General features: G+C 38.1%; 1 protein-coding gene across 1 annotated transcript; it reads left to right on the top strand.

Annotated features, from left to right (window-relative positions):
- Positions 1-323: 323 nt before the first annotated feature.
- tomm34 (translocase of outer mitochondrial membrane 34) lies at positions 324-11,858 on the top strand. Its single transcript, XM_085407105.1, has 8 exons — positions 324-551; positions 2,054-2,203; positions 5,055-5,154; positions 5,452-5,604; positions 6,205-6,377; positions 6,588-6,735; positions 7,906-8,032; positions 9,792-11,858. The coding sequence occupies exons 2-8, from the start codon at positions 2,074-2,076 to the stop codon at positions 9,891-9,893; spliced, it is 933 nt and encodes a 310-aa protein (XP_085263231.1). The 5' UTR covers positions 324-551; positions 2,054-2,073; the 3' UTR covers positions 9,894-11,858.
- The last annotated feature ends 2,306 nt before the right edge of the window (positions 11,859-14,164 follow it).

Raw genomic sequence — 14,164 nt, forward strand, 5'->3', positions numbered from 1 at the left:
CTAAATAGAAACCTAACAACTGCTTCTCCCTATCTCATGAGGCGTTCAAGATACAGAAAGGATAGTGCAAAGGACTTTTCACCACGAAAGTAAAACGAGCTGCGCTTTATTATAGCTTCGCGATCAAAAGCTGAAGCATATATAAAAAAATCTGCATGTATTATCTTATAAAGTTAAAATTATTGTGGCGATTACTGCTGAAAACTCAACCAGTGAGTCATTTGTGGTTTCTGGTCTCTGAACACACTTTGATCAGATGGTCACCAGAGGGCGCGCCATGCAGGTGAAAGTCCTACACTGACCACAGTACTTGAACACAACGTTAAAACGAAGCGAAACCGATATCGCAAACTGAGAAGTTACTAGAGACTGCCGGCAAGTTCCATATACCTCCCCCTGTACTAAACTCTACCCAGGCAGAGTGTGGGTCTCAGCCACCGGGACAACATACATGCACTGAGTAATGCCATTATTAGCAACGTTCATAAGGGCAACAGATAGTTTGTGAAGAGGGGAACTTCCTCGTTGTGATCTCTCAGACTGAGCAGCCGGTAAGACATGCTAATAGTAGCAAAGCTATGCTACGCTATGTTAGCTGCCATAAAACACCATTCAAAACCCACACGAGTTAGCATTACTTAGCTAGCGAGTTAACGCATAGAAAGAGTGGGAGTAAGACGCGTTTTTAAGCAAAATCTCGAGGAAACAAGATTCAGTTGTGGCTCTTTTTGAAAGTAGGATTTAAGTAATGGTTTGGAGAAAATGTCATGAACAGAATATGACTGTGTAACTGTTAGCGGCTAGGTACCAGATTAGCTTACAGTTAGATGAGCAGGTTTGTTAATTTGGTGTGGGGTTTTTAACCTGAGGTTTAACTGATTTAAGTTAAGCCTGTGGTATATGTGAGTGCAAACTATTAGCTGCCATCAAATCTCAGTATTATTATTATTATTATTATTGTTGTTGTTGTTGTAGTAAGGCTACAGAAGCTGAAAGTGGAAAGTATTTTTATTGGTTTGTGGTTATATGTCATATGACATATGTTATATGTCAGAGCTGGGTGCAGGATTTCACTCTATACATTTTTGTGGACACCATGTTAATTAATTAATTGGTTAAAAAGTAAAGGCATGTGGAAGAGAACATAAAGCACCACTGCAAGAAAAAAATGACTTCAACTTAATTGTTTAATTGTTGTACAGTGTAACTAATTGAAAATTTTTTTTAAGATTAGACAAGATATTTTATATTAATTCCAGATTTGGAAAATTCTTTAATTTACAGCCCTGCCAGTGGCCTCAAACAAAAATAAGCCTCTGTGCACTAAGCAAAGCTATTTGATATATATTCTTGTTAGTCAATCTAAAATTGCCTGCATCTGAATGTGACTATATAGTGTTGGTAATTAAAATTACTCTTGTGATTTAGTGTTAATCAGGCAGTCTCATGGTGTGCTTATGGTACAATTTTTTATATTGAAGTGATGATAAAATATATACTTTATAAGTAGTGATTACTTTCAGTATATGGCTTGTTGTGACATTTTGTTTCAGTTTCTCTACAGCACAAAACAAAAGCCGAAGACAATTGTCTAGTTTTGAATGGAGAAAATCCTCTTTGAGAAACTAAAATCTCTAAAAAAGTATTTTTTTCCCTCTAGTTTTACTTAAAAAATGATGAACTAATTGTCAAAATAATTTCACACATTTTTCAGGTTAATTGTCCGTTTCAGACCAACACTGGTGAATACAGTAACAAAATAAAAATAAAAAAACAATGAAGAAGCATCTTTGACAAAAAATATAGATACAAGCTTCTCTTGACTGACACATAAACAAAGCTGTGTGTAACAACTAATATATCAATTTCTTTCTTTACAAAATTGTTGTAGAAACACGTGCCTCATTCAGCCACCACACAGAGGTGGCGAGGTCCACATTATTCCTTTGTATGAATAGAAATCCAGTATTTTATTGATGAGTCATTTCAGTTACATTTGAATTGTCTGATGTTTTAATCCACATATAAACCAACCATTACTGTATCATTCTAGGTAGGAGCCAGCAAGAAGACATGCCACCAAAACAGAAGTCCAAGTCCTGGGCTGAGCTGAAACAAGCTGGCAATGAATGTTTCAAGACAGGCCAATATGGCGAGGCCACAAATCTCTACAGCCAGGCAATCAAAGCGCTGGAGAAGAACAGTAAGTATTATAACCTGAGCGTGCATACACTTCACCGAGAAATGAGTGTGAAGTACGTTTTATGTTCCTGTGACCTTATTTGATATAAATCTGCATTTTCCTAGGGATGGAAATTGATCAATTTAGTGGTTCCAATTCCATTAGAGGTTCATGTTGTCTTCTCATTCGGTTCTCACTGGCTCCTTTGAGACTCACCACCATCATTAAGCAGCATATCCAAAAACATTAAATTCATGCAGATTAATTGCATGTGGTGGTCAAATGTGTGTGCATGCTGGAGGTATTTCCCCTCTTTGTTGATCAGTATTGAGGTTGTTACTCAAAAGATATATTACACAGAACACTTTTCTTAAAAGAAATGCAGTACTTTGTAATGTAGTACTTCACTACTCCCAAGAGGAAGTAGTGAAGTATTCTTTGCTCATAACCTTCATTACTTTAACATTTCACTACTGTAAAATGACCTGATAGTTACCAGTTAACAGTATAAACCTACTGGCACATTCCTGTTCCTCAACAAAAACCCCAATCCTAATGCTGACACACATACAGTCTTTCTCTTAGTATTCAGTTATGAACACAAAGCAAAGATGAAAACTAGCACAAGAAGACTTCACAGTAGGGCTGCCACAAACGATTATTTTGATAGTCGACTAGTCACCGATTATTTTTGCAATTAGTCGACTAATCAGATCATCATCCATTGGACGTAAAACTACAGCTTATTGCACCAGCAGCATCTGCTCTTATATAACTATCATTAGCTTACAGCTTTAAGTGTTTAAGGTCTGTGCTAACTAAAAATAAAGACAAGATGAGAGTTTATTAAATTTTAATGAAATTTGCAGATTGTTTCGGTGAAGTTTAATAAACTCCTTGCTATCTAAAATATAACAGGACACTGGAGTATATTCTGGAGCATCTCACACTTCTGATAATCAGTTGTCTGCTTGACGTTTATTCAGCTGTGTAAAAACTATAACTTTAATCTCAGACAAACTGATTTACTCAGGAACAAATAAAATACTAAAAAAAAAAAAGCCAAACAATAACATTTTAAGTTATCTAAGTGACTCATATATATTTAACCTGAGTAGCGAAAGACGGCGGTGGGTTTGAAAACGATTTGCGGGGAGTCCGGTGTTCTCACGGCGCTAGTGAGCCTAGCCCCCGGCTCGCTAACGAGCTAGTGGGTAACAGATGTCTCCGAAAACGTCGGAGCGCTTTTGAAAATATGTGGTGTCCTGATAAACTGAGCAGATATTTGAGGTTTACACAGCTACATTCTCGCCTGAAAATATGTTAAACGTTTATTTTGTGACCCAGAAAGAATAATAAGAGTAACATTAAAACTAACTAGCTGCCGCCATTGTTGGAAACTGCGCTGGGCCACGCTATGAATTCTGGGACACAGCTGCTGCTTCTTCTTCGGGGTTTAACGGTAGCTGACATCCTTGTACATGCAATGCTGCCATCTTCTGTTTCAGTCCGTTATTACACTCTTAAATCCTGCCACTTATTCCTGCGTCTTTTGTGATCTTACAAAGCTTCAAACGACGCATCGACTATTAAATCAGTCGTCGACGATTTTGATAGTCGACGTAATCGTGACTAGTCGACAAATCGTGGCAGCCCTACTTCACAGTGATTATGATTCTACTGTAGAAACATTACATTACTTTTGTGTTTCTCCATAAAAATAGAAGTAGAAACGGAGGCTGCAGCCTGACTGCTCATCCGTTTTTTACCTTTGAGTTCAGGGGTTGGTATTTACTCAGCTTTAACATCACTCTGGGTCCTTGGCTAGCTTAGTGTTAGTATGCTTGCAAAGGGCCAAAGTTGTATTAGCAACATAATGCAGTTGTTTCTGTGTTGGATGTAGTTTGCACTCTCATCCTTTTGTGCAATAAAAATAAGTACATGCTGTAGACTGAACCGCTATTTTCCTCCTCCAGCACACAGATAAGCAGGATCAATAGGCAAGCAGACCAACAATTCCAAGGAATTGAATTATTGGGAACCTATTACTGGTTCTTAATTCCCATCCCTACATTTTTCTTCTTCTTCTTTTTTAAACTGACATACAAAAAATTGTCCTAGTGGCTCCATAGTGCAATACTGCAGAGTTTGCGCTATTGCGCTGGCAAGAGACAGTTTGCTTGTGGGTTTATATTAGGAAGGGCTTTTGGCATAAAACTCTGCCAAAACAAATATGCAAAGCTACCTGCTCTGGTGACCCCTTGTGAATAAGGGAGCAGCAGAAGATATTTAGTAAAAAAGGTCTTAAACAATAAAATGAAACCCATATGAATGTAAAACCAGTGCTCTTTTATTTTCTTCTTCCTTTCCATTGGCTCTGACTAAAACCTCTTTGGGGAAAATCAGTGTGTGTACACTGACATCCCAAGTGAATATACTCAGTCTAGGTAGTCTCTCTATCTGCTTCCTCCACTTATGTGTGCAGAGCTGCACACATAAGTGCAATTAGTACTGCAATTAGTATTTAGTATTACAGTACAGGCAAAATGCTATAAGAATTGAGTGCAACATTAAATTGTATCAAATCCCTCATCTTCCTCGCTAGTCGCAGTTTCTAACATGGCTATTGTAGCATCAGGGAACAGCAAAGCAGTTTTTGAGAATTGATGCCATGTTGCAACAAGTAGAGACTTAAGACTTAAAAATATTTTACAATGTGCTTGACAACACTACAATGCTGTGTTGTGTGATTTGTGTTTTCTGGTCATTTAATGAATGTTTTCTTTCTAACAGTTGCACATGTCTTCAGATTAATAGGGTTATTTGTTGTTTGACGATCTGCTCTTAAACACATCGTTTTCTTCCTGTTAAGGTAAAAGGAATCCAGAGGATTTGTCCATTTTGTATTCAAACCGTGCAGCCAGCTACCTGAAGGATGGCAACTGTGGGGAATGTGTGAAAGACTGCAATATGTGAGTGTGATGTTGCAATTTGGATTTCATGCATCTTTCTTTCCTCAGATCTTACACCCTGATTTTCTTATTTGGGGTGTTTGATTGTGTGAGAACATCCAACCTTTGGTAATGTAACATAAGGGAGACGCTCAAGTACATGAAATAAAAGCAATGTTTTGTTCTGTTCTGTATATTGACTTCTGTAGTTTTGTCCATTAAACTTATTGTTAAATTTTTAATGACGATACGTCCATTTTCAGCCTGTTCATTATCAAAATATTATCTAAATTATGATTTTAACATGTTTTCTTTCAGGTCTCTGGAGTTATCCCAGTTCAATGTGAAGTCTCTGCTTCGTCGTGCTGCTGCCTCCGAAGCTCTGGAGCGTTATAGGCAAGCTTACGTAGACTACAAAACTGCTCTACAGATTGACTGCAACATAGCAGCAGCTCACGATGGCACCAACAGGTATGTTGTCTGTTAGCTAGCTGAGTGATGGTTATATTTTAGCTTACAATATAATATTCACCATCTCTGAGTTTCTATAGCTGCAGTACCTTAATACGAGCCTTTCCAATCGCACTGTGAACAATATCAACATATTGTGTTTGTATGGCATGTTACTGCCAAGTAGACCAATCACAGTTGTTTCCGAGTTTGATTTTCCAGATCGAAATAAACAAATCTAACCAGTTTACACTTTACAATTTACAGTTTTGCAGAAATATCAGTACAGAAATATCTGTTTTAGGAGGTTTAAAAAAACAGATGGTTTATGCATCTTCTTGGTCTGTTGTAGGTTTTAAACACTGTTCTGTAATCCCCCGTCCCCAAGAAAGAGATTATGAAACCATAATGAAAATACACAGACCTGACATTAGACCTACACATGAGTATTTGTAAATACATTAACAGAAGTGTCTTCACAGTATCTCTAAAAGTAAAAGTGTTGACTCCTTGGTTCCATAGTTCAAGAACAGAACCTGAACTTGTGGGCAGAAGCACAAAAAGTTTGTTTTTCAGCTTCTTCTCTGTTCACATTCTTGTCACTGTTGTACTGTTTCTCAGGATGACAAAGGCACTCACAGAGACAGACGGTCCGTCATGGAGAGAAAAGCTTCCTCCCATTCCCACAGTTCCTCTGTCTGTGAAGGAAAAACTTGCCCAAAAGTCTGCAGGCAATGTCACCCAACAAAGTCCAACACCTCAGCAGAATGGCACAACGCAAACAAAAAAACCTGGTACATAGATTTATGAAAAATTATGTTATTTAAAATTATGTTATTGATTTGAATTGACTGAGTTCCTTGTTAGTGTCAAAGAGTTGACCAGCTTCATGAAAACATAACCATTCATTGGATTTTTTTAAAAGTTACTTAGAGACGGAGCAGCATTATCATATTCAAACTCTCTTTTTTATGCCCCCCACCTTTTCCTTACCTTCTCCTCAGCTCCCAGTGATAAAGAGATAAAGAAAGCTCAGGCCTTAAAAGAAGAAGGCAATGCCCTGGTGAAGAAAGGAGAGCACAAGAAGGCCATAGAGAAGTACAGCCAGAGCCTCAAACACAACCCTACAGAAGTCACCACCTACACCAACCGGTGAGCCTTGATCATCAACACCTGTGTCTCTGCAGTGTTGTATTTAATATTGCTCCAACGAATATATCAACCATCATATATTATTTGGTCCTGTTTTTGTTTGTTTATAAAATAAAGACTCCTACAGATTTAGCTAAATATAGCTTTGGCAGTTATAAAAAAACCTGACTATATAAGAATAGTAATATGTTCACAAAGGTGGATGATTTCAATATCGTTGAAACTGTGTTAAAGGGATTTGCATACCTATGAAAACTTTAAAGATGACATGGTATTCATAATATACATTTTAAGATTTTTGTTTTGATAACTTTTCTCTGCTTTAATATTCAGTTGCTTTATTTAATCAGGAGGCATTTGTACTATGTTGGGCAGTTTCTGTGTAATGCCCATTGCCTATTAAGCCTGTTTTTTAGTGGCTGATGGAAATTTGCAAGCTGTAGCTTATATGGACTAACTGCTGTTGCACAGTAGATGAGTCATGTTTTTCTGCGTGACTGGACAAAAATGCTAAAATCATTAGCTCAGTACACAGATATTACTTTACACTTAAGTCTTTCCTGACTTTTTGACATGAGTAAACATAACACAGTAGCACTAGAAAACAATAACAAACACAAAAAAAAATATTAAAGAAATGCCGGGACTCTATTTCTCTGCCGCACTGTGACATGAATTCGGCCCCTTAGCTTGTTATATTTTCTTTGGAGGATCCTTAATGTGGATTTCTGACAATGAATGGTAAAGAATCAGTCTGAATCACATGATGGCCCTGGACTAAGATAAATATAAATTAAAAAGTAAACAAAAAACACTTTAGCTGGATATTATTTAAAGAGTTCGTTGAAATGGAGTTCACATTTAAAAATATTTCAGTAACAAATGAACAAATGAAGAGGCTAGAAAGCATTTAAAGGTAAAGTTTTAGGTGTGTCAGTCAAATAAAAGCTTAGACAAAAAAATGAATAATCTTGAAGAACCTGAAAATAAATACAAATTCAGATTCATCCATTTTGGAGTGCTCTGATCACAGAGTGTTATACATGTAGTGAAGCATTTTAGATTGATGATTAATACATCATGGCAACATTATTGTTTGACTGGACCTTCAAATAAATAAAGATGCGCCCAGATGTTTTAAATGTGGTTTACTGTGTGTTGTGTGATTAGGGCGCTGTGCTACCTGTCAGTGAAGCAGTACAGAGACGCCATCAGAGACTGTGACGAGGCGCTGGTGATTGACAGCAACAATGTCAAGGCTCTCTACAGGAGGGCTCAGGCTCACAAGGAACTCAAGGTAAGAGCACGAGTCTTCATCACCGCGCTCCAGCTTCTGATTCCCACACAGCGCAATCAGACGTTAGTTTCAAAAGTGTCTGCAGGTTTTCAAGCTAAGCGACAAAATAAAAAGCATTTCCTGCCTTGATAATTACCAGCGTTTCCCCTGACAGTCTCTCCTCATTAGTAGTCAAAACACACAGAGGAGACAGTAAGCTCGGCACTCACAGCTACATGCAGTGAAAAGCTCAAGTCAGTGTTTGGAGGTTTGAGTTGTCAAAAAGACACGAAGAGAGTCGATTCTTCATTTCCACCTCATATTGTTCAATGTGATTTTTATCTAGACATCCAATTATCAGTGTCTCCTCTTCCATTGCCTTGAGTAACAGATAACCTGCCAGCGCAAGAAAACAAAAAGAGGGGGCGGGGGTGCAAAATAAACAAAGATTTATCATGTATTTTCTTTATTCATGTTCTTCTTTTCCTGTGATTGTGAATCTCAATACTACATCATTGATCATAGCTAGCACTATCTCAGCTGGGTTCAAGATCAGGTCACCTAAAGACGTGAATAAAAATAGTAGTTATTTCAGATAGAGAAGAAACAAGAAGGCATTGTCTACCGGTTACCCAGACTAGGGCACTAGTCACTCGTTCACTCTTTTTTTTTTTTTTTTAAAGCTCAGTCAATGCTAACCACCTAGTACCAGCTGTTCCTGTCTTAGTTGTGGGCTTTAAATCATTCAGCTGGTTGTGCAGAGAGGAACTCGTTTTTTCATCGTTTTGGAGGGCATTTTTTTTCCTTGTCACAAAGTACTAAAGGAAATGACTAGTTTTTTTGCTGGGTGACGTTTTGTATCTTGATCTACTTTGAGATGGAATTTAGAAAAAAATCAGTTTGAACATTTATTTTGTCATGTGGGATTACAGTCACACTTACAGTCATAAGTGTGACTGTAATCCCGTTTTAATATTAAATGGTAGCTAAACAGAGGTGTATTTAAACACAAGAGAGCCTTCATTATGTGATTAGTGTCACTTGTTTACCCATGTTTAGTGTTTCCCATAGAAATAGATTGAATTTGTGAATATATAAATAAATAATAAAGCACATATGCTTTGTGACAAAAAGTAATGGGATAGTTATCAACTTCTTCCTCATCCTCTACTGTCTTTGACTGAACCCAAAGGCAGTCGTCCTTGTTCTGCTCTGAATCTGGTCTGTGAGCCTCAAGACTTCCAAATAGATGTCCAGAACAGAACAAGGACTACTGTTGCCTGATGCAGTCCAACGTGGTGGAATCAGACCCTGACCCGTCACAGGATGACAGTCGAGACTGCCACAACAACAGCAATCTGATCAGACTGTTCACAGGGAAACATGAAACAGAAAGTTCAGTTGATGCTCAGGTCCTATCAAAATAATGGCAAGGGGATCTTCTCAAAGTAAACTGATTGAGTTGTTTTCTCAGATGAATGAAAATTTAAAACTAAATAGCAAAATATATGCAAACTATAAGGCAGCGGGCAAGAGACATTATTATTTACTTGTTAGTTCCAAGCTGGTTTGTTTTTAAAAATGTTCAAGTTCACCTTGTGAGAAAGCACATACGTCAACTGTGGATTAAATTGCATTGTTCTGAACTGTGTTGATTGTTTTTATGCAGATATTGGTCACTGACTCTGTTCTACTGAGGTGTTTTTACTTTCAGTTTCTCTGACCTTGTCAGCATTGTTTCATTTTTAATCTCTGAAACTTTTTGCCTTCTCCCCTGCAGGACGTCAGAGCCTGCGTGGACGATCTGAACACTCTGCTGAAAGTGGAACCAAAGAACTCGGCCGCCTTGAAGCTCCTGCAGGAAGTGCAGAAGAAGAAATGAGGACAGGTCAGGGACTAGAGGCAGCAGTAAGGATGTGTCACTGCTCTGAGTGCAAGAAGCCAAAGTCATCTTTTTTTATAAGAATCAGTTGGTGGAAAATAGCAGAACAGTGACATGATTCTACTGTCTGTGAGTCCAAGACCAGGCCCGTGTTTCCCAAAACTCCTTCACTGAATTCCTGTTTGATGTGTTTACTCTCACTTGAACAGACATGAAGTTGGTCTCAAGGTGCTTGTAGAAAACCACATCAGCTCTGGATACTTAGAAATGATGTTGGAATAGGAATGAAGCAGCCTTGGAAATATTTCTTTTACCACTTTTAGCTTGTCAGTTTCCAATCATCCAGTATTTATGGTTATTTATTTTACTCACACACCTCAACCTGGTTCTGAGAATAAACGTTTACCATCGTCATTTGTAAAACTTGAGCAGGCAGTCAGCTATCGTGACGCTCCTGCTGGGTGCCAGAACTTAAATTTGATGTTAATGTATGTTTTGACAAATAAATTTACCTCAAGGGTATGCACCTAAGGACTTTTCCAAGACAAAAAACTATGATCATATTCAAACCCTGTGAAACAGGTCAGTCAACAAGTTTACTTTGCTGATGCAAAATCTGAGATGCAGCTGAATTCTCCAAAAAATAAGCCAAGTTGAATCAGACATGACATAGAAATCTGAGAGACTACAGGAATAGCAAAGAGGGTGGCTCTGTGGGTAGGGTTGGCGCTTACTATCGGAGCTTGAGTGTCATGGTACCACTACATGGCCATAAATGGCATGAGGAAGGCAAAAAAATGCCTTCATATTAGCAGGCTGAGGTCTTTTAGGTAACCATGGATAAAATATTATCTTAAAGTTTGATGAATCCCAAAAGTTTTGACAGAAACTGAAAGAGTTTTTCCTTAGAAATCAGTTGCTGTTGAGAAGCCCACTTTAGAGTTAAATCACAAAGCTTCTGTAAACACTGGTGATCATAGACGTTAAGTTTCAAGGTAACAGCCAATTCAGATGTTTTTACTCTCAGGTAGTGTACTTATTTATCCCATGTTTGGAGTACATGTTTCTGTTTCTAGGTCCTTTGATATTTATAATGTCCATGCCATATAGGATAGCTTGCATAGATTTCCTCAGTAGAGTCTGATCTAGTTAACTTGTGAGGCAGTCATATGCCTGCAGAGCTGTTTGTGTGAGAGTTCAAGTAGCAAGCCTTTTGCAGCATATCACTACAGTATGTATGCTTTGGATTTAATTTCCTGGAATAAAGGAAAACGTTTCTTTGGCATTTCTTCTTAATTACTCCGATGTAGGAAGGTGTAGTGATGCTGCAGATTTTGATGTCAACAAAAGAATTGCCTTTTTGTTTTTGTAGGCCAGCCCAGAAGTTCGTACTGCCCCGGTTCCTTCAGCCAAAACGTGATTCAGACTTTCCCAGGAAGTAGGCTCAGTGGGGAGTAAAATTTTGTAATACCTGTACGTTTTGTACAGAATGATGATCTTTAAAAATTCATGATATGTTTGTGCTTTAAGAATAAGCAGTTGCGAGCTGTAAAATGTTAATGTTAGGACACAAACCAAGGGTGTTCAACTCATTGTAGTTAAAGGGCCACATATGGCGCAATTTGACCTGCAGTGGTCGAGAGCCACTGATAAATTACATTAGCTGACCTGCTAAAGATGTGAAGTCTGTAAATGTTCCACTGTTTTAATGAGCCATCAGTTTTAACGATAGTATTTTAGTTCACTGCTTTTGATCCATGCTGGTATCTCAGCAGTACGTTTTATTGATAAAAATGTAGTTGTTATTGATCGAACTGTCACCTGACATGTAATGGGTGTGTTGGACCCATGTTTGACTCGCTTGCTATAAACAAACCTCACCAAGGTTGCTTCTAACTTTAACGTCACACCACTAGGCTGTTATGGGGCATGTGAGAGCGTAGAAATTCTCAGGTGGCCGTCACCTCCTTGCACATTTTTTACAAGCCAATGAAAGACTTGTTGAACGGGCTGTTTGATGGACGAGTCTTACTGGATTTTTGAAACCATGAAGGCTTCGATGGTGACGACTCAAGAAAAGCTTAACTGAACAAAGTATGAAAATCTGTTAACCGCAGACCTTTTTTGAACATCTAAAAAAGAATAAATAAGATAATACATTTAAAAAAACAAACAAAAAATGCACTGACTTTAAGGCAAGTGAAGAGGAAATAAAACATACCAACTCATTTCCAGGTTGTAAGACTTGTGCAGTCTGTTTATGGTTCAAATTATAACTAAGAGCGGAGTCCTTCTCTGGTTATCTGCATATATTATCTCTGTCACCTATTGGACACCACATTCTTACTACTTTGCTTCATTTCATTTCTCTCTGTCCCAAGTGAGAGAGGTTGGCTTGGTACTTTAGCTTCGGAACGTCGACTTGTTCCCCTTCTCTTGACATATGCAGTATGTGAACCAAGTAGTAGTGTCCTCACACGGGTCCTTATGTACAAAGTATTGCCTCATTCTGTGAACTTTCTATTTCATTGTAGATAGAGTAAAATTTCTTATTAACTTGCTGTAGCTTAGCATCTCCATCCTGACTAAAGTGCCTGTGTCCATCTTTCATCTGCTGAAGCTAAAATCATGTTTTTTGTTTCAGTGACAGCACCTCCACATGTATATCAAGTTATTCATTCAGGGAAACTTTGAAGCACATCTATGCTTGATCCTTTGTTTTATCTCACTGTTGTTTTTGCAGTTTGTTATTTTAGTTTTGTCACTTGCTTCTGTTTTAACTGCAAATAAATTTGAGGGGAAAAAAAGATTGAGCATGCTCTACCTTCTTTTAGTCTTTAAAATAAAATATGACAGCACTTGATCACTTGGCAGAGCATCAGATGAAAGTAAGACAAACTAACTACACCCCTACTAGCTTGGTAGTTATTAGCTTACCCCTTTAAGTGCTAAGATACCTTATTTTGTATATGTGTTGGTGTTGCTGCTTCTAAAAAAGACAAATGACACAAGTGACACAGGTTTACAGTTTCCCCCAATTTGCTAAGCTGACCAGGTGCTGCATACAGCGTCATACTTACTGTAGGATTTGATCGTCTCATTGATTTATACACAACTACACATGGATTTGCTTGTGTCTATGTAACATAAACAGCAAGAAGAAATAATTTTTTTAAAATCTGGATGGCTTTGTGCAATCTTTTTTCAATATGACACGAATTATTAAACTTAAAATCTTTCTTGCCTACAAAATCTTGAATAATAAGGCCCCATCCCATCTTAAAGACCTCATAGTACCATATTATCCTGACCAAACACTTCGCTCTCAGACTGGTGGCTTACATGTGGTTCCTAGAGCTTTCAGACGCAAAATGGGAGACAGCGCATAAAGCTTTAAGGCACCTCTTTTGTGGAACCAGCTCCCAGTTTGAATTCAGAAGACAGACACTCGCTCTGCTTTTAAGATTAGTCTTAAAACTTCCCTTTATTTAAAAAACTGATTCCAATAGTTACAGGCTGGATCAGCTTATCCTGAACCATCCCTTAGTTATGCTATAATAGGCCTAGACTGCTGAGAGGCTTCCCATGATGCACTGGATACTTTCTCTTCTTTATGTGGGAAACTCTGGGAAGATCAGAACCTTCTGAAGTATTCACACCAGGCTGTCTGGCACCAACAACCATACCACTTTCAGAGTCATTAAATTCAGCGGTCCCCAACCCCCGGGCCGGTCCCTGAGTCGTTTGATACCGGGCCGCGAGAGTTGAGGCTCGAGTGTGAAATGTATAGTTTTCAGGGTGTTTACCAGTTTTTATCGTTATTTTTTTTAATCGTTTTTATCGTTAACGCTGTTTCCCTGGGTCTTTTCCCGTGTGTTATGCATAAATTATTTATCTGCAACAACTTAAAGGCCGGTCCGTGAAAATATTGTCAGAAATCATCAGCATAGCTTTTTTTATTTATTTATTTTTTTTACATAAAGATTAGCATATTTTATAGTCAAATGAAAACATCGAATTCCATTTGTTATGTTTGGAGGTTTTCCTCCTCATCTGTACACACAAGTCAGCTTCAAATCGAAAGTGCAACCAAGAAATTGAGATAAGTGCTGTTTTTGTTGGCAGCACACTCAGACATGACTCCTTCCCCAGATCCGGTCCAGTTCAGTCAGGCAGGAGAGAAGCCAACAACTTCACTTAACTGTAAAGCACTTACAAAGAACTACAGCAGCTTGTCTTTCCTCTCAACTAGTTTTCTAAAAGAAAAAGAA

The sequence above is a fragment of the Rhamphochromis longiceps genome, linkage group LG5 (genome assembly GCF_057381845.1).
Source record: "Rhamphochromis longiceps isolate RC_006_pf linkage group LG5, R_longiceps_female_GT1.1, whole genome shotgun sequence".
In the NCBI taxonomy this organism is placed as follows: domain Eukaryota; kingdom Metazoa; phylum Chordata; class Actinopteri; order Cichliformes; family Cichlidae; genus Rhamphochromis; species Rhamphochromis longiceps.

Excerpts from the sequence above, each read along its gene's own strand:
- tomm34 (XM_085407105.1), top strand. The coding sequence starts at position 2,074 with ATGCCACCAAAACAGAAGTCCAAGTCCTGGGCTGAGCTGAAACAAGCT. Across the intron at positions 2,204-5,054 it reads CAAAGCGCTGGAGAAGAACA|GTAAAAGGAATCCAGAGGAT; the intron begins GTAAGTATTATA and ends CTTCCTGTTAAG. Across the intron at positions 5,605-6,204 it reads GCTCACGATGGCACCAACAG|GATGACAAAGGCACTCACAG; the intron begins GTATGTTGTCTG and ends ACTGTTTCTCAG.